At 49.0% G+C, this 18,331-nt stretch overlaps 1 protein-coding gene across 2 annotated transcripts in view; it reads right to left on the minus strand.

Annotated features, from left to right (window-relative positions):
* BCCIP (BRCA2 and CDKN1A interacting protein) overlaps window positions 1-18,331 on the minus strand; it is a 313,225-nt gene that overhangs the window by 214,008 nt on the left and 80,886 nt on the right. For both annotated transcript variants that reach the window (XM_069611493.1, XM_069611494.1), the window contains exon 3: window positions 11,205-11,285. In XM_069611493.1, coding sequence (XP_069467594.1) covers window positions 11,205-11,285 — 81 coding nt within the window. The remainder of the gene's footprint in view (window positions 1-11,204; window positions 11,286-18,331) is intronic.

Below are 18,331 nucleotides of genomic sequence, written 5' to 3' on the forward strand. Positions count from 1 at the left end.
GGTCTTCGGTTCTTTCGTTCCAGTGGTCGATTCTGCTTTCCAGTCCAAGAGACTCGCCTTTCAAACAGTGTTCTCCCATTCATTTCAGCCTAGCTGCCACTCAACCAGCAGGGTGGCTGTCCTTTCCGGACAGTCAGCCAGCCAATCACGCCAGAGTGCATTTGGGTCTCCTAGGATACTAAGCACAGGGAGTTTCGGGCACCTCCCTCACTTCCTGCCCACCCCAGACACTCAGGCGCCAGTGGCGGACTTCATTCCTGAAGCCCGCCAAAGGCATGGAAACAAAGGGACCAAACCTGGTGTGGCACGCAGAGACAAACACTAGACGGACCTTTCCAAAAATGGCGAAAAAAAGAAGAACGGGACCTTTTTAAACAAAGGGGCTTAAAGCGTCATCTTGAAAAACATGGCTCCTGCGATTTTTAGCTAACGGTGTTCGTGGTCGGTGTGATGCTGGAAATGCATCGGAGGGACAGGGCCTCCGTATCCTTGTCCTTTTTCTGTTCTTATCGTGTGTTCTGTCGTGTTTTCCGCGCAGAAGTCCATGCGGGACTCCTGGCGGTGCAGCTCTCTCTTTTGGTTTGGTGAACAGACCCATGGGATACCCTTATGGCACCCATGGGTAGGGGGTACAACCCTGAGCCCCTAGTGTATGTTTTTGGGCACCCGTGGGTGGCCCACAGAGCTGGGTATGGGCTGGTGGCAGCTACATGCTGACTTTGACAGGTGCGCTGGGTACCCGCCATTTTGGGGTACCCCGGCCCTGCCATTGGAATCAGTTGATTCCTGATAGGAAACAAGATGGCCCCGGTGGCCTCTTGCTTTCTATCCCCTGATATCTTGTTTTCCCGAAGTCCCGGGAAGCCCTGACTCTGTCCCTTCCCCCTGACTGGCTGTTGGGTGGAAGTTCCGTATATGGTGTTGTTGTGAAGGCCCAGCTAGACTTACTGGAGCCTTCCCGCTGACTGGATGTTGTGGGTACCTCCTGTGGGTGGGACCTGGGTGAATGGGGAGTGTGACCAATATGCACTCCGTGTTGTGGCTGTCTGGTTTTTGCCATGAGAGACAAAGACTGAGACAGCCCTGCCCGAAACTGGACTGAATGCAGTGTGTAGAGTTGAATGGCTGAGTACTTGTCTCAATCCACATTCCTTGTTGTGAATGTCTGAGCGGGAGAAGAGTGGCCTGAATGCCCTGCGTGCCTGATTGGCTGACCGACTGCATGAATGCCCTTCTGTACGATTGGCTGCTGAGTGTGTGCCAGCAGTGTGGATGAGAGACCGAATAGTATATCTGGGGACCTCTCACCACTGGAAATTGTTCAGAAGCTGAAGTCCACTACGACGAGTAACTGGAGTAACTGACGCTTGACCTTGAGGCCCTGCTGGAAGAGAAGGATTGCCGTGGCTCTCCTTCACGATCTAAAGGCTGCTGTGTCTCCAAGGACTGACCCAGAGAGGACCTGGTAAGGCGCCCGCTTCCCGAGCTACGAGGGACCATCGTGCACAGCTGACCTTTGCCAACGCTCCCTGGTAGACAGACCTACGACAGGCTGCCGACCCGATACGGGGACTGCTGAGGAATCCCAAAGCGAAGCGCCCGGACTGTTGTCCGCCACTGTCGACGACCGCCGTCGCCGACCGGAGCCGCCGTGCTCCCGTTTGCCTAAGAACTTTCACTTGATCAACGGACGCTCTCGTCTGCATCGCCGTGCCGGCTCCTGTGGGAGAAGGCCTGACCGTCGACGCGCCGAGGAGTATCCACCGGTGGGTTTCCCGCCACCCAAAGACCGCAGAAACGCCGACGACTCGACGCCCTTGCTGGGCCACAGTTCTTCCTCATCTCTTTGCGGTCCAGAACTATCGTCACCGAGGTGCCCCGCACGCCTCTTCCTTGCAGGACGCCAACGCTCTGTCGTCGACGAGCACCGCTCGGATCAAAGCCTGCTGCCTCATCTACGTCGTTCTACCCGGTTCACGGTCGGACGTTCGGCGCCCCGTGTCTCCCGCTTGAAAGGGGCGACATTCAAGAAGGGCCGCCGATTCCCCGACACCGAACCCCGAGTCCGCGACGCCTCTCGACGATCCGTGGCTCCTGCCTTAAAGGGAGTCACTCCAGAAGGATCGGTCGACGCCTCGCCGACGAACTCTACTCCACCAGGTACATTGGGGGGGTAAAACATTGTGGGAGAGAACGAGACTCTTGAACAATATATGGACTGGGCTTGTTTTATATATCGTTATTTTACAGGTTGCCCAGGTGGGGGGATCTCCACTCAGAGCTGTGTCCAGTAGCGAGGACCAGTCGTCTGCCTATTGTTTCATCCGTCTGCTTTCTCTCTTCTCTCTATTGCTGGTTTCATTGCTATTGATCCGTGTGGCATTTTTACAGCCTTGTTGAATGCACTCTAATCGAATATTAGTGGTACCACTTTAGAATTGTAGATATTTACCATTGTTGATTTTCCGGAGCACAAAGTGCATTATTGTGATAAGTGTACATAACCTTTGAATATTAATTATATAAAGACTGTGTTTTCAGTAATACAGTGTGTGGACATTCCTTTGTGGGGGCTTGGGGATACACTGTACTTAAGAACCAGCCCGCATCACCTCCTGAGAAGCTAGGCCTTGATTGCTCGTCCAACGTTACCATATCAGAGAATCTTGGCTGGGGTCCTCTGTGCCTTTCCTCTGCCATATAGAGAGCGGAAGTACAGACCCCCCCACCTCGTCCTGACAAGCTTGGTGGCAGCGGTGGGATGCTTATGGTTTTAAGAATCAGTGTATAACCGTGCCACTTACAAAATATCTGCACTTTATTGAATTAAGGTTTAGGTGTGTTCCAAATAACTGCATTACAAGCGATGGAGACCATTGCGAATGGTAAATTGACTCGGATGAGCTTAGAGGCTCTCCAGAGTGCTTGTGAAGCCAGGGAGTTAGACTTTGTGGATAAGTCTAGGGCTGAGCTGATAGCTGCCCTGGTGGACTACCAGACTGATGGTGAAACTCTTGATGAAGGGGGGGATGCAACCAGTGAGGACTCTGCCCCTGGGGTTGTCGCTGAATCTGTTTCTGGGAATGCCGCCATTCCTGCTGCCTCTGTTCCGAACCCCAGCAATTCCATGGAACTTGAGTTATTAAGGATGAAATTGGCCTTTGAATATCGCAAGTTGGAAATAGAAGCTGAGCTTAAGAAAGAGGAGCTGGCACAGCAAGTGGAACTCAAGAATAGGGATCTTGCGCTCAAAGATAAGGACACTGAATGTCAGAGAATCCAGTTAGAGAAAGCTCGAGTGGAGACTTCAGCTAAACCAATTGAGAGTGGCAGGTCCCCAGCCACCAAGTTTATGAAAGATTTGGTTGGTGTGTTTTTGGAGGGTTCAGATATCCTCCAATGGATTGAAGCGTTTGAAATGGCTTGTGCAATTCATGATGTGGATAAGAGAGATTGGGCTAAGTGTTTGTTAAGCAGAGTGCCTCAAACTGGATATGACTGTATTCTGAAACTGAGTGTGGAAGAAAGGGGTCAGTATGAGTGTATGAAGTCTGCTTTAATTGCCAAGTTTGGCAAGACACCTACCCAATATCTTAAAAGGTTCAGGGATTTTAAGAAACGAGAGAATGTGTCTTGGGTTGACTGGGTGAGTGCTGCGCACATGAACATGATGGGGTGGATTGATGGGTACAAGGTGAAAACTTTTGCTGAATTATCCCACCTGTTTTTTGAGCATTTTTCTGAAGCCTGTTCGCCAGAGCTGCGTCAGTATGTTGCTGACCAGAACATTTTGGACCCCTTTAAGCTGGCTAGGTTGGCTGACAAGTGGGTCTCCCACCGGGTGTCCCCCAAGGACTCCAGTGGGAAGGACAAGGATAAAGAGAAGGGGGCCTCTCAGAAAGCTGAGGAGTCCCCCAAGCAGTCACAGTCGAATAAAACAAAACCTTCCTCTCCTAAGAACCAAAAATCTAGTGGGGATAAGTTCTCTGTGGGTGGGAATAAGAGTAGTGGTCCACCTGCTGCAAAGCAGGCTCCCAGTGGTTCCAGTACCGTACCTCGCACTCCTAGCACTTGTTGGGATTGTGGGGCTCTGGATCACCGAAGGGGTGACTCCAAGTGTAAAGGTAAGGCACTTGGAGTACAGGCTGTCAGCCTGACCTACCCTTACCCCGTGTCTGAGGTGGAGGCCACCGTCCTCCCCTCCTCTACCGGAATCACATTTGGTGCTCCAGTAGAGATTTCCTTAGTGTCCCTTGGGGCCTGGGACCAGTACGCAGAAGTACTGGCGACTATCCCGCAGAACACCCGTAGGTTTTTGAGAAGTGTCCTCGTGAATGGCCAGCCTTCTACTGGTTTGAGAGACACTGGGGCAAGCATGACAGTGGTGGACAGGACCCTGCTCAAGCCAGAGGACTATGTAAGTGCTCCTCTGAGAACCACCAGGTTAGCTGGTGGGCCTCCCAAATTATCGCCTGTAGCCTTAGTCACACTCATGATTGGAGACAAGACAGCAAAGCTTCCTGTCCTGGTTCAGGACAATGTCCCTGCTAACATTCTGTTAGGCAATGATCTAGTAGAGTTGGGGTTGATCTCGGATGGTCTTCCCATGACTGCTGCTGCGGTCACTAGGTCACAGGTGACACCGGGTCTGGCTGTGAGTCAGGTACCCGAGCCAAAGGCGAGGCCTAAGGCACGAAGAAGGAAGACCAAGAAGGCCACCTCTGTGGGAGGAACACCTTCTCTTCCTGCTGTTCCGACAGCACCCATTGGGATCCATGCTCCGGACGGGCTGGGTCCAGTGGAAAACCCGGACTCAACTCCTGTGGGAGAAGAGACAGAAGACTCTCCTGTGGGAGAGGTTCTCAACCCGGAGGATCATCCCGACCTTCAATGCTTGTTAGCTGAAGGGGGACCCTCCCGGGCGGACTTCTGTAAAGGGCAGAGAGAGTGTCCCTCTCTCGAGGGTCTGCGGACGCAGGCCCTGTCCCAGGCACAAGGTGAAGTGCCTAGGACATTCAAGATTTATTGGGAGGGTGAGCTCCTTGTTAGTGAGCCCACTAAGCCTGAACCTGGTGCCCTCAAGAGGTTGGTGGTACCCCAGGTTTACAGGCCCTTCCTACTGCAGTTGGCGCATGAGGTCATCTTGGTACCAAGAAGACTAAGCAGAGGCTCTCTGCCCACTTCTACTGGCCTCGGATGGGAGTAGAAGTGGAGTCCCACTGCCGGACCTGCCCCACTTGTCAGTTATCTGGCAAGACTGGAGGCAGGGTCATTGCCCCACTGCAGCCATTGCCAGTGGTCGGCACACCGTTTGAGAGGGTGGGCATCGACATTGTCGGTCCCCTGGACCCTCCCACTTCAGGTGGACATCGGTTCATCCTGGTCTTGGTTGATCATGCCACCAGGTACCCTGAGGCTATACCCCTTCGGACTATTACTGCCAAGGTGGTGGCCCGGGCTCTCCTGGGCATTTTTACCCGTGTTGGATTCCCCAAGGAAGTTGTCTCCGACCGAGGATCCAACTTCATGTCGAGTTACATGAAGACCATGTGGAAAGAGTGCGGGGTAACCTACAGGTTCTCCACCTCTTACCACCCCCAGACCAATGGTCTGGTTGAGAGATTTAACAAAACTCTCAAGGGCATGCTAGGTGCTTTGGAAGAGCCCCTACGGAGGAAATGGGATCTCCTCCTGCCATGCCTGCTGTTTGCTTACAGAGAGGTACCTCAAGAGGGTGTTGGTTTCAGCCCCTTTGAGTTACTCTTTGGACATCCCGTGAGGGGGCCCCTCGCCTTGATCCGAGAAGGCTTGGAGGCCACCCCTCCAGGTCCCGCCAAGCAAGTGGGGGACTATGTGTTAGGCCTCAGACGGAGGATGACACAGATGATGGGTCAGGCAACAGCAAATCTCAAGGCCAGCCAAGAATTGAATAAGTATTGGCATGACCTTAAAGCTTCGCAGGTCGATTGGACTCCGGGACAGGAAGTCCTCGTGATGGAGCCTACCAAGCCTAGAGCGTTGGCAGACAAATGGACTGGACCCTTCAGGATAATCTCCAAGATGGGCGAAGTCAATTATCTGGTTGACCTGGGTGCCTCCGGGGTAGCCCCTCAGGTATTCCATGTCAACAGGCTCAAGCCTTTCCACCGGCGAGCAGAAGTCTCATGTCTCTTGCTAGCTTCAGGGCAAGAAGAGGATGAGAGTGAGCCCCTTCCTGATTTGCTGCATAGCAACCCTCAGGACGGCTCAGTGGAGGGAGTACAGCTCTCTCCCGATTTGACAACAGAGCAGCAGAGGGCCTGCCGGGCTTTGCTCCAGCAGTATGCCTCTCTGTTTTCGCTGACACCGGGCCTTACACCGTGGTGTAGGCATGAAATTGACACTGGTGACAGCGTGCCTGTCAAGAGCAGGTGCTACCGTATGTCAGATACCGTTAAGAACCACATCCAGGCTGAGGTCGCCAAGATGTTGGATCTGGGTGTAATTGAACCCTCAACCAGTCCCTGGTCCAGTCCAGTGGTCCTTGTCCCCAAGGCAAGTTCCCAGGCGGGTACCAAAGATTGGAGGTTCTGTGTGGACTACCGAGGAGTCAATGCCGTCACCAAAACTGACGCGCACCCATTGCCCAGGGCTGATGAGCTCGTGGACACAATAGGTGCTGCCAAATTTGTGAGCACCTTTGACCTCACCTCAGGCTATTGGCAAATAGCTCTGACGGACCATGCCAAGGAAAAGACGGCATTCTCCACACCAGAGGGACTCTACCAGTTTAGGGTCATGCCTTTTGGGTTGAAGAATGCCCCTGCCACTTTCCAGAGGTTGGTCAATCATGCGCTCAGTGGGCTGGAGGCCTTTTGTGTGGCCTATCTAGACGACATTGCCGTCTACAGTTCCACCTGGGAAGCGCATTTGACACACCTGGATAAAGTGTTGCAGGCCTTGAAAAGGGCTAACCTCACTATCAAGGCTACCAAGTGCCAGATAGCTCAGGGGAAAGTTACCTATCTTGGTCATGAGGTAGGAGGGGGTCAAATCCAGCCTCTTTCCAGTAAGGTACAGGACGTACAGAGCTGGGAGACTCCCACTACTCAAACCCAGGTGAGAGCCTTTTTGGGCCTCACTGGGTATTATCGCAATTTCATGGCGGACTATGGGACCATAGCCGCACCACTGACAGCTCTGACTTCACCCAAACAGCCTAGGAAGGTTAATTGGACTGAAGACTGTCAGAGGGCCTTTGATGGCTTGAAAGAACGTCTGTGTAGGGCACCCGTGTTGTGTGCACCTGACTACAGCCGACCCTTTATCGTCCAGACGGATGCCTGCGACACCGGAATTGGAGCTGTCTTGTCCCAGTTAGATGACAAAGGGAGAGAACATCCTATCATATTCATCAGTAGACAACTCAAGGGTAGAGAACTTAGGTGGGCTACTGTTGAAAAGGAATGTTTTAGTATAGTTTGGAGCCTTAGGCGTTTTAGGCCCTACCTTACGGGGTCCACCTTCAAGGTCCAAACAGATCATAAGCCCCTGAAATGGCTTATGCAGATGAAGGGTGAAAATCCGAAACTGCTCAGGTGGTCCATTAGCCTGCAAGGGCTAGACTTCACCATAGAGCACAGACCAGGGAAGAGTCACGATAATGCAGATGGCCTTTCCAGAAGGTATGTTGACCGTCTGGATGAGGGTGTCTATCCCGTGGGAGATTAGGCACCCTAACCTCAGTCTGGGGGGGGCGACTGTGATGCTGGAAATGCATCGGAGGGACAGGGCCTCCGTATCCTTGTCCTTTTTCTGTTCTTATCGTGTGTTCTGTCGTGTTTTCCGCGCAGAAGTCCATGCGGGACTCCTGGCGGTGCAGCTCTCTCTTTTGGTTTGGTGAACAGACCCATGGGATACCCTTATGGCACCCATGGGTAGGGGTACAACCCTGAGCCCCTAGTGTATGTTTTTGGGCACCCGTGGGTGGCCCACAGAGCTGGGTATGGGCTGGTGGCAGCTACATGCTGACTTTGACAGGTGCGCTGGGTACCCGCCATTTTGGGGTACCCCGGCCCTGCCATTGGAATCAGTTGATTCCTGATAGGAAACAAGATGGCCCCGGTGGCCTCTTGCTTTCTATCCCCTGATACCTTGTTTTCCCGAAGTCCCGGGAAGCCCTGACTCTGTCCCTTCCCCCTGACTGGCTGTTGGGTGGAAGTTCCGTATATGGTGTTGTTGTGAAGGCCCAGCTAGACTTACTGGAGCCTTCCCGCTGACTGTATGTTGTGGGTACCTCCTGTGGGTGGGACCTGGGTGAATGGGGAGTGTGACCAATATGCACTCCGTGTTGTGGCTGTCTGGTTTTTGCCATGAGAGACAAAGACTGAGACAGCCCTGCCCGAAACTGGACTGAATGCAGTGTGTAGAGTTGAATGGCTGAGTACTTGTCTCAATCCACATTCCTTGTTGTGAATGTCTGAGCGGGAGAAGAGTGGCCTGAATGCCCTGCGTGCCTGATTGGCTGACCGACTGCATGAATGCCCTTCTGTACGATTGGCTGCTGAGTGTGTGCCAGCAGTGTGGATGAGAGACCGAATAGTATATCTGGGGACCTCTCACCACTGGAAATTGTTCAGAAGCTGAAGTCCACTACGACGAGTAACTGGAGTAACTGACGCTTGACCTTGAGGCCCTGCTGGAAGAGAAGGATTGCCGTGGCTCTCCTTCACGATCTAAAGGCTGCTGTGTCTCCAAGGACTGACCCAGAGAGGACCTGGTAAGGCGCCCTCTTCCCGAGCTACAAGGGACCATCGTGCACAGCTGACCTTTGCCAACGCTCCCTGGTAGACAGACCTACGACAGGCTGCCGACCCGATACGGGGACTGCTGAGGAATCCCAAAGCGAAGCGCCCGGACTGTTGTCCGCCACTGTCGACGACCGCCGTCGCCGACCGGAGCCGCCGTGCTCCCGTTTGCCTAAGAACTTTCACTTGATCAACGGACGCTCTCGTCTGCATCGCCGTGCCGGCTCCTGTGGGAGAAGGCCTGACCGTCGACGCGCCGAGGAGTATCCACCGGTGGGTTTCCCGCCACCCAAAGACCGCAGAGACGCCGACGACTCGACGCCCTTGCTGGGCCACAGTTCTTCCTCATCTCTTTGCGGTCCAGAACTATCGTCACCGAGGTGCCCCGCACGCCTCTTCCTTGCAGGACGCCAACGCTCTGTCGTCGACGAGCACCGCTCGGATCAAAGCCTGCTGCCTCATCGACGTCGTTCTACCCGGTTCACGGTCGGACGTTCGGCGCCCCGTGTCTCCCGCTTGAAAGGGGCGACATTCAAGAAGGGCCGCCGATTCCCCGACACCGAACCCCGAGTCCGCGACGCCTCTCGACGATCCGTGGCTCCTGCCTTAAAGGGAGTCACTCCAGAAGGATCGGTCGACGCCTCGCCGACGAACTCTACTCCACCAGGTACATTGGGGGGGTAAAACATTGTGGGAGAGAACGAGACTCTTGAACAATATATGGACTGGGCTTGTTTTATATATCGTTATTTTACAGGTTGCCCAGGTGGGGGGATCTCCACTCAGAGCTGTGTCCAGTAGCGAGGACCAGTCGTCTGCCTATTGTTTCATCCGTCTGCTTTCTCTCTTCTCTCTATTGCTGGTTTCATTGCTATTGATCCGTGTGGCATTTTTACAGCCTTGTTGAATGCACTCTAATCGAATATTAGTGGTACCACTTTAGAATTGTAGATATTTACCATTGTTGATTTTCCGGAGCACAAAGTGCATTATTGTGATAAGTGTACATAACCTTTGAATATTAATTATATAAAGACTGTTTTCAGTAATACAGTGTGTGGACATTCCTTTGTGGGGGCTTGGGGATACACTGTACTTAAGAACCAGCCCGCATCACCTCCTGAGAAGCTAGGCCTTGATTGCTCGTCCAACGTTACCATATCAGAGAATCTTGGCTGGGGTCCTCTGTGCCTTTCCTCTGCCATATAGAGAAGTACAGACCCCCCCACCTCGTCCTGACAGTCGGGAAGTTTGTTCTAAAACCACTGCCACCAGCCATTTCGATAGAAAAGGGTAGCATTTGACTGCTGCATGAATTTTTAGACACAGGGGATACTAGGTAACCCCTCCAGCTGGGTCTAGGAATTTAAAAAGGCTATTAAAGTCGTTTTAACCTTAAATTCTCTGGGAAACAGTAGTTTATCCCAGAGGAGGTATTTAAACCTCTGGGAAGTTTAAAAAGATATCCCTGTGTTACTGCACTGAGGATGCTGTGTAACACAAATGAAAAGATGAAGTTATCTTAAAACTCCATAATCAAAAAACACAAGAGTAAAACATACATCAAAATACATGAAAGAGTAGGGAAAAAGGCTCACACTGTTTCCAGGTAAAAAAAATCAAGTCCTCAAAATCCAGCAAAGTTATTGGGGGTCTCTAAGGTGAAGGGAATTAGCACATTCATGAGAATTCTCCTTAACATATAGCCACATTATTCAGTTTGTATGGCTCAGTGGCAACAAGCTCGTCTTTGACGCAGAGCAACACAGGTTCGAATCCACGGTCTGCGCTTAGAAACCTTTTTGGTATTAAACGTGCTATTAAAAAAACTATTTTAATCAATTAGAATTATTGGAATCGATTTTCTATTTCTTTTGGCAATATGTGTTTGGATGTGGCAAAACGGTTTTTTTGCTAAATTAGACAAGGACAAAAAAGGGCAAAAGAAATGGGTTTCCTGTGTAAAGAGTAATGTAACCGTAACTATGTGTTGCTACGAAATTTAGGGTTACAGATAGAAAATACACTGGTAAAGGCAACAATGCAGGAACAAGATCACGTGGCCAGTGATCCAGGGCCCAACCAATACCGTATAATCTTGATCGGCATCTACAATACATGTGCTTTATTTAAATGTTGTGCTTCATTTAATTTAGTAAAACAGTCACTGGGGGAACGGGCAGAGTATATATTTTTAGAGTGTTTTTCACACAGACATTGGTGTGAAGAAATCAAGGACTTAAATCAGACCCAAGGATAACACTGATGCTTATAAAAGGGAAAAAAAGACTGCAGTCTGACTGGCATTAATTGAACAGTTGCTAAGAACCAGAACCAGATCAGGATAATCATCAATTATGAAGCACAAACATCAAACCAGATTAACAGTGTGCTGTAATAGCTACCAATGTGGCTTACCTTAATAACGCTCCCAATGTGATTTTGTTGTATTAATATGTCCGTTAACTCAGCAGTGTTAACATGAGCTTTCAGAAATAGCTGAAAAGTAAACACGAAACAATGAACACATTGAAATCCTAAAGACCATGTAGTACGATTAAAGAACAATTCCCATGCAGAATTCAGTCGTGTAACAAAACATATCTGTAGATATTTTGAATCTCATCTTCCTTCAGAGGACCATTGTGCTTTTTGTTGTCCAAGGATAATGAAGTTGGGTTTTTAGAAGACATTTGGCAAGTGCCAAGTACGAGTATACTCGTCCTTTTTACATAGACTTCAATAATAGCCTGGCACTTAAGGGGTTAAACGTTGTGCTTTTAACTACATTGCTCAAACGCTTGCTCATTCATTCAAAAAATGTGTAAAGTCAGATGCGGCTCATCGGGTGCTCACTGGCAACGCCACTCTGCGCAGGGCCAGGGTTTACTCAGCTAGAACCCCTTGATGCAAACAGCTTCCAAGAGCGAACGTCCAACATACGCTTCCACAACACCAGGAGGTCGTTTTTTATTTTTTTTAAATTTGTGTTTGGTTTATTTAAACCGTTACAAAAAGACAGTTAAAACCGAGCAAAACAAGTTAATCAACAAAGAATAAACAAAAAAATAGAAGGCAGCAGAGCATTACATCCAGTCGTCAAACATTTCCTAAAATACTAGGGTTTTAAAACACATTGAAGCGACCATAAAACTGCATATGCACACTAGTTAGTTTAAAACAAAGTTTCTGTGTACAATCAATAGATTACCTAACAACCTGGCACTACAGTACATCTATTTTCACGTTCACTTACACGAGTTTAAAAGAAAGCTAAAAAAACTCATAACTTTCATAGTTTATAAGAAAAAATTGAATTTTAATAAGAGCTTGTTGGCATTCGACATTTTAGCATCGATTAGCCAATGAAATATATTCAGTGCTAATACTTCCTGCCCATTTTCCTCAGGACAAGTCACATATATTATTCAAAAACTCAATTAGTCTTTAGCGAAGTTGCATTGCCATGTAGCAACTGAAACTATAATACTTCTCTGTCAATTGAAGAAATAGATTTCAAACTTTGAGAAGTGTAAGATTATATGGGAGTGAGGGATAGACAAGTAGTACATGTTGGAGAGTTTCTTCCTCTCCAGGAGCTAGTAGTCTGAGGCGCACCCCATCGCTGCATCGTTGTGGCACCAGGAGCTTTGCTGCGAAGATTCACTCACCCGATGCGAAGATTCACTCACCCGATAAACTCGGAAATGGACAAAACAAACGCATGCTCCTAAATAGAGATGTAGAATATAGAAAACCTTCACAGAGGTGTCAAAGCATCTTGAACAGGAAATATTTTGGGGAGAGTTTGTTGTAGGTAACCCTAACTACAAAAGGGACAAAAAGAACTCCACACGACTTGGTATTTGCAATATAGAGGTGCTTCAGCTGCATCAAAGAGCAGAGTTCGATTAACACAAGAAAGAACATATATATATTTTTTTTAAAGGTAGAATATAAATCTAAATGCTCCCGTTGGGGAGAATTCTCGGAAATGTGTTAATTCCCTTCTACCTTCGAGACGCCCAGCTCTTTTTGCTGGATTTAGGACTTTTTATCTCTCATGTACTTTAAATGCAATTTATTGTCTGTGTTCCTTTTGACGTTGAAGCCGGACAAACTCCATAGGCATCCTCTTTACATTGCGTCACACAGCACCTTCAGTGCAGTGGCACAGGGAAGTCTTAGATTTCCCAAAGGTTTAAATACCTTCTCTTGGTGAAACTACTGTTTCCAAGAGCAGTGAAGTGAAATTGGCTTTACTTACATGTTGTAACTTTCTAGACCCAGCACACACCATCTTACCATAGGGTGCTGGAGGGGTTACTTAGTATCCCCTTTGTCTAATTTCTCATGTAACATTTTTTATATGTTACCCTTTCTACAATTAATGGTTGGTGGCAGTGGTTTACTTTTTACTACCATTATGTGTTTTTACTGCGGGCTACGTTCGCAGTGTTAGGCAAAGTTTGAATGCAGTACCCTCTGGGAACACTACAAACAACTATGACTACAGGTAAAGACAACCCAACCTTTGGTGTAAGCTTGAACTGGACAGTTTTGGTAGCGTGTTGAGCAGCCAGGCTCATCTCAAGAGGGTAAATGTGAGCTGTAGTGGAGGTACACCAAGATTCACAGTTACGAGTATTGAAATAAACTCTTACACTCAAGGTTTCTAGCATAAACAATTAATAATGTATTTATCAGTCAGTTATAAAGCCTTCTTCAGAAGGGCGCAATAGAATAGTAACACAAATATACTTCAATACTGTTGAGTTTCTGAAACCGACAAGGAAGGCCCTTTTGGGATGGCCCACAGACACAACCTACACCCACAGGTGACTTCAGTAACAAGGGTGCTGGGGACATTAATACCTTACTGTTGACATTCAGAATACTCTTAAAAGGTAAGTACAACGCAAAGGTTATTAGAACACAAGAAGGTAAACATTTTCATAAGCAGGGCAAATACTTTCAGATAGCACTTACAAGAGTCATTCAATTCAATAGGCTAAGCCAAAGTCAATAGGCCAAAGTCTTTGCATAGGATGCAGCACTTCAGGTAAGTAAATGGAAACGTCTTAGAAGTCTTTGATAAAAAGAAGAACCAAATGTAGGGTCACAAGCTGATTAGACAGGTGAGTTGCAGAAGTTACAAGCACTTCCACGGTAAGAGGTAAGTTCTCTTAGACTTGTTTTACAGTACCTTGGTAAAGAAGAAAAGATGCAGCTGAAGACTTCTGGTCGTGTGTAGCTCTGCAGATCTCACTGTCCCTGGCCTCAGTCGTGGGGACAAGAGGGAGGATTTCGGGCGACTCCTGCACTGTACTGGCACAGTCAAAGCTGGCAACCGGCAAACTTTACTTTCAGTGGCTGTTTCGCATTTCAGCTCCTTGCGGTACAGCAAATAGCAATAAGCGCGGTTCCTGGCTGTCAAGGTGGACTTTCCTCACATCTGAGGGCCCACACTCGAATGAGGGGGGTCAGGCTTGCTCAGACTTGCTTCGTGGGAGTCCGGAGGATCTTCCAAAAGCTTTAGGCCAGCTTACAAGCAATGCACACAATCTGGTATCCCTCTCCCTGGCTCTACGGTTTCCTGCAGCAAATTAAACCAGCTACGAGATGGGTGTGCAGGTGGCTTACTTGGGAGTTGATTGGTCCCACCAACTCAAAGGGTGAAGTCGTCCTTGCAGGGGCTGCTCTGTCGAAGCAAACCTGGCAAGTAGTCACTGCAGCAGGGCTTCACCGGGCAAACCAATGGTCCAGGAGTTGCAGCAGGCGTGCTCCTTCAGCTCTTCTTTGGTTCCTTCGCCCAGCGGTCGACTGTCTTCCAAGCCAAGAGACTCGCCGTTTATTCAGTTCTCTCCCATTCATTCCAGCCTAGCCTTCAGTCACCCAGCAGGGTGGCTGTCCTTGCCGGACAGTCAATCACCACAGAGTGCATTTGGGTTTCCTAGGAGACTAAGCACAGGAAGTTTCGGACACCTTCCTCACTTCCTGCCTACCCCAGACCCTCTGGAGCCAGAGGTGGGTTTCACTCCTGAAGGCCGCCAAAGGCGAATGAACAAAGAGACCAAACCTGGTTTGGCACGCAGAGAAAAAAAACTCTAGATGGACTTTCCACAAAGACATGGCAAAAAAAGAAGACCGGGGCCTTTTTAACAAAATGGGCACCCATGGGTGCTTTACTGCTGCTGTGTGTTAGGGAGAATTCTCAAAAATGTGCTAATTCCTCTCTACCTTGGAGATCCCCAGCTCTTTTGCTGAACTTTGGGAATTTGTACTTTTAATTCTATTTGTTTTCTGTGTTTATTTCTTTTTGGTTATTGAGTCCACCCAACTCCATAGGCATCATCTTTTACAATTGTGTCACAAAGCACCTTCAGTGCAGTGCCACAGGGAAGTCTTCCAGATTTCCCAAGGTTTAAATACCTTCTGTGGGATTAACTACTGTTTCCCAGAACAGTAAAGTGAAATTGACTTTACTTAGCATTGTACTTGCTAGACCCAGCATGCCCCATGATACAATAGAGTGCTGGAGGGGTTACTTAGTATCTCCCCTGTGTCTAAATGCTCATGTAACATTTTGGCTGGTGGCAGTGGTTTAGTTTTGAACTACCAAGGTTTGCATTTACCACGCCCGTTCGCATAAAAGGCAAGGCTATTTGGCTTGTAAGGCAGAGTCGACCACTGGACGAAGGAATCCTTAGAACTTGGAAGAGACAGCTGCTGCAACTCCTGGACAGTTACATTGTTCGGTGAAGCCCTGCTGCTGTGCTGAAGCTCCGAATTTGCCTCGACTAGAGAAGCCCTGCAAGGACGACTTCTCCCTTTGAATTTTTGGGACCAATCAACTCCAAAGTAAGCCCGTCTGGACATCCTCTCGGAGCTGGTTGTATTTCTGCTGTTGCTGGAACCCAAGTGCCAGGGAGAGGAACACCAGATTGTGTGCGTTGCTTTTAGGTCAGACCCGAGCGCTAGGCAGACCCTCCGGACTTCCCTGATGCAGGACTGACCAAGCCTCTGCCCCCCTTAAAAGAGTGCTGGGCGCAAGGAAATTCTGAAGTGGTATCCGAGAACCGTGGTGTTGCTATTTGCTGGCAGACGCGAGGAGCTGAAACACCGAAGAACAGCTCAATTGAAGTTTGCCCATTGCTGCAGCGGACCTTCCCATTGCAGAGCAGGAGTCCCCAGACGTCCTCCATCTTGTGCCCACGACTGAGGCCCAGGAACAGGATCTGCAGAGCTGTACAGGAACAGAAGCCAGCTGGAAGAATTTCTTCTAACCAGAGGTACTGTAAAGTCTAAGAGAACTTACCTCTTGTTGTGTAGCCTTACTTGCTCCGAGTTGAGACCAGACTTGGTTACCTTGCAGAGTTGCTAAAGCTTTGCCCCTCACACGGCTCCCAGCTTGTGGCCCTTCAAGTGTTCTATTTTCTGCAAACATTTCTAAAAACATTATGCAAAACTTTTTACCTACCTGAAAAGAAGATCTTCACCTCCCCTTGACATTGTGCAATTAACATTGGCTGTCCTGGCTCTCTGAGTGACTCTTCTTACCTCTGACTCTGTGCTTTATCTTTTCCCCAGGAAAGGGTTAATTTACTGAACATTGGAAGGTTTTAAAGTACTTGCCCGTTTATGAGTGATTTGTTAACCTTTGTTTTATTCCACTATTCTATCTTTTACACACAACTCAGTATTGCTTTAAATGTACCAGTGATGAATCAATGTCCACAGTCTCCTAGCTATTTAGATCACCTGAGGGTGTAGGAAGTGTCTGTGTGCCATCATCTGATTTAGAGAAACTAAGTGCGTTTTGAAGTGTATTTTAATTGTGACATATATTGCTCCCTTCTGAAGAAAGTTTATACAACCGACTGTGAAATAAATGAATAATTGTTTTATCAAGAACACTTGAGTGTAAGTGGTTATTTGGATAACTGTACTGGGAAACTAACATTACAGCTCACATTGACCCCTCTTGAGATAAACCTGGCTGCTCAGCCACACTACCAACCTGTGTAGTTCAGACTTATACCAAAGGTTGGGTCCCTATTGCCAGGAGGTCCAGGGTATTGTAGTGCACCCAAAGGGTATTGCATACAATCTTGCATAACAGCTCCCTCCATCCTTTGGCCTCAGCCAGGTTTTCATCTGCTGATGGTTGGTTGAGCAGATGGTCCGAACAGTAAGGAACACTACTAAAGCTTTTGTCTCCGGCAGGACTGCGTTATCCCCAGTTCGTGGGTTTGGTGGCGGGACATGGCTTTGTATATCACACTACTTCTTTTCTCTCGGACGGGTTGGGTGCTTTCTACAGGTTCTCTATGCTACCGAACCGAAAATGGGAGGTCTCTAGATTAAAAAAGTGTCAGGATGGGTGACAATGCAGTGCATTCCCTGCTCCAGAACACCCCTATGGTTGTGCGTCCAAATTATCCAACCCAAATATAGAAAGCAAGTTCCTGGGTAGTCTCCCAAGCCCTTGTCCAACAAATTCACTGCCTCTAAGGGAGTGTGGCAAAATCAGAGTAATTCGTCCCTTCTCCGCAAGGGGAAGCACCCCCCACCCCCTGAGCACTCCTTGGAGGCTAGAGAGGGGAGCCCGCTATACAATACCCTCCCTAGAGGTAGAGGCAAGTGGGACCTCACCGGGAGAGACTCCCCCCTTTCGGGACAAGGACTCCAGTTACCAGGACAAACTCCTTATAGGACCGTGCAAAATAACACATTTAAACCTTTTTGAGCAGAAGATGTGTGAAGAAAAGGTCAATATGTGTTGCTGCCATTACGAAAATAGGAAACCTCATTTAAACTCACTTCCACTGGGACGAATAAGAGGACGTATGGAGGATAGGAGAATTCACAAAAGAAAGAAGAAGAAACCAAGTTTTGCACAGGGTAAGCCCTACAGCTACATGAATCCAAAAAGCGGAGGAGCCTGGGGAAACGCAAGATAAGCCCACGGGTTTCAAAAATGGGAGGAACGCAGACTTCAATGCCAAGCAGAGGCAAGACACAGCATCCTGCAGACACAAGAGACCAAGAGGTAACAGGCGTGTTACCGTCAGTAGCCAGAGGAACCGAAGCTGCACGCTAGGAGTTCCGAAGCACAGAGAGAGACAGAGAGAAAAGACTGATGGTGTGACCATGGGAAGACCCCGGTGGACCACAGTAACACTGAAACTGTTGCGATACGGCCAGCTTGGGAGAAGCGGACAACAGAAATACTGAATCTCTGTTACGCTCACGTGGCATCCACAGGGACGCCACCCAGCCGGGTTACTCGCTGGTATGCTTCTCAGCTCTGCACAGATGTGGTCTGCGGGGAAGGTTCTGCCTGAAAATACAGGAGGACTGTGTTCAAGACTGACCGACCGGGGTAAATATCCTCCCTCCACCCCGTATGATTTCAACCCCTCTGGGCCCTCTCCTCACCTGGTTGTAGAATTAGGTGTGCTCTCCGTCCTGCCTTCTTTGCAGGGGCGCGTTGTCTTTCTTGGGCGTGTGCGGTCCAGTTACTTCACCGACGCCGGGCGGTT

This window comes from Ambystoma mexicanum, chromosome 8 (assembly GCF_040938575.1).
Source record: "Ambystoma mexicanum isolate Mex_15411 chromosome 8, UKY_AmexF1_1, whole genome shotgun sequence".
NCBI lineage: Eukaryota > Metazoa > Chordata > Amphibia > Caudata > Ambystomatidae > Ambystoma > Ambystoma mexicanum.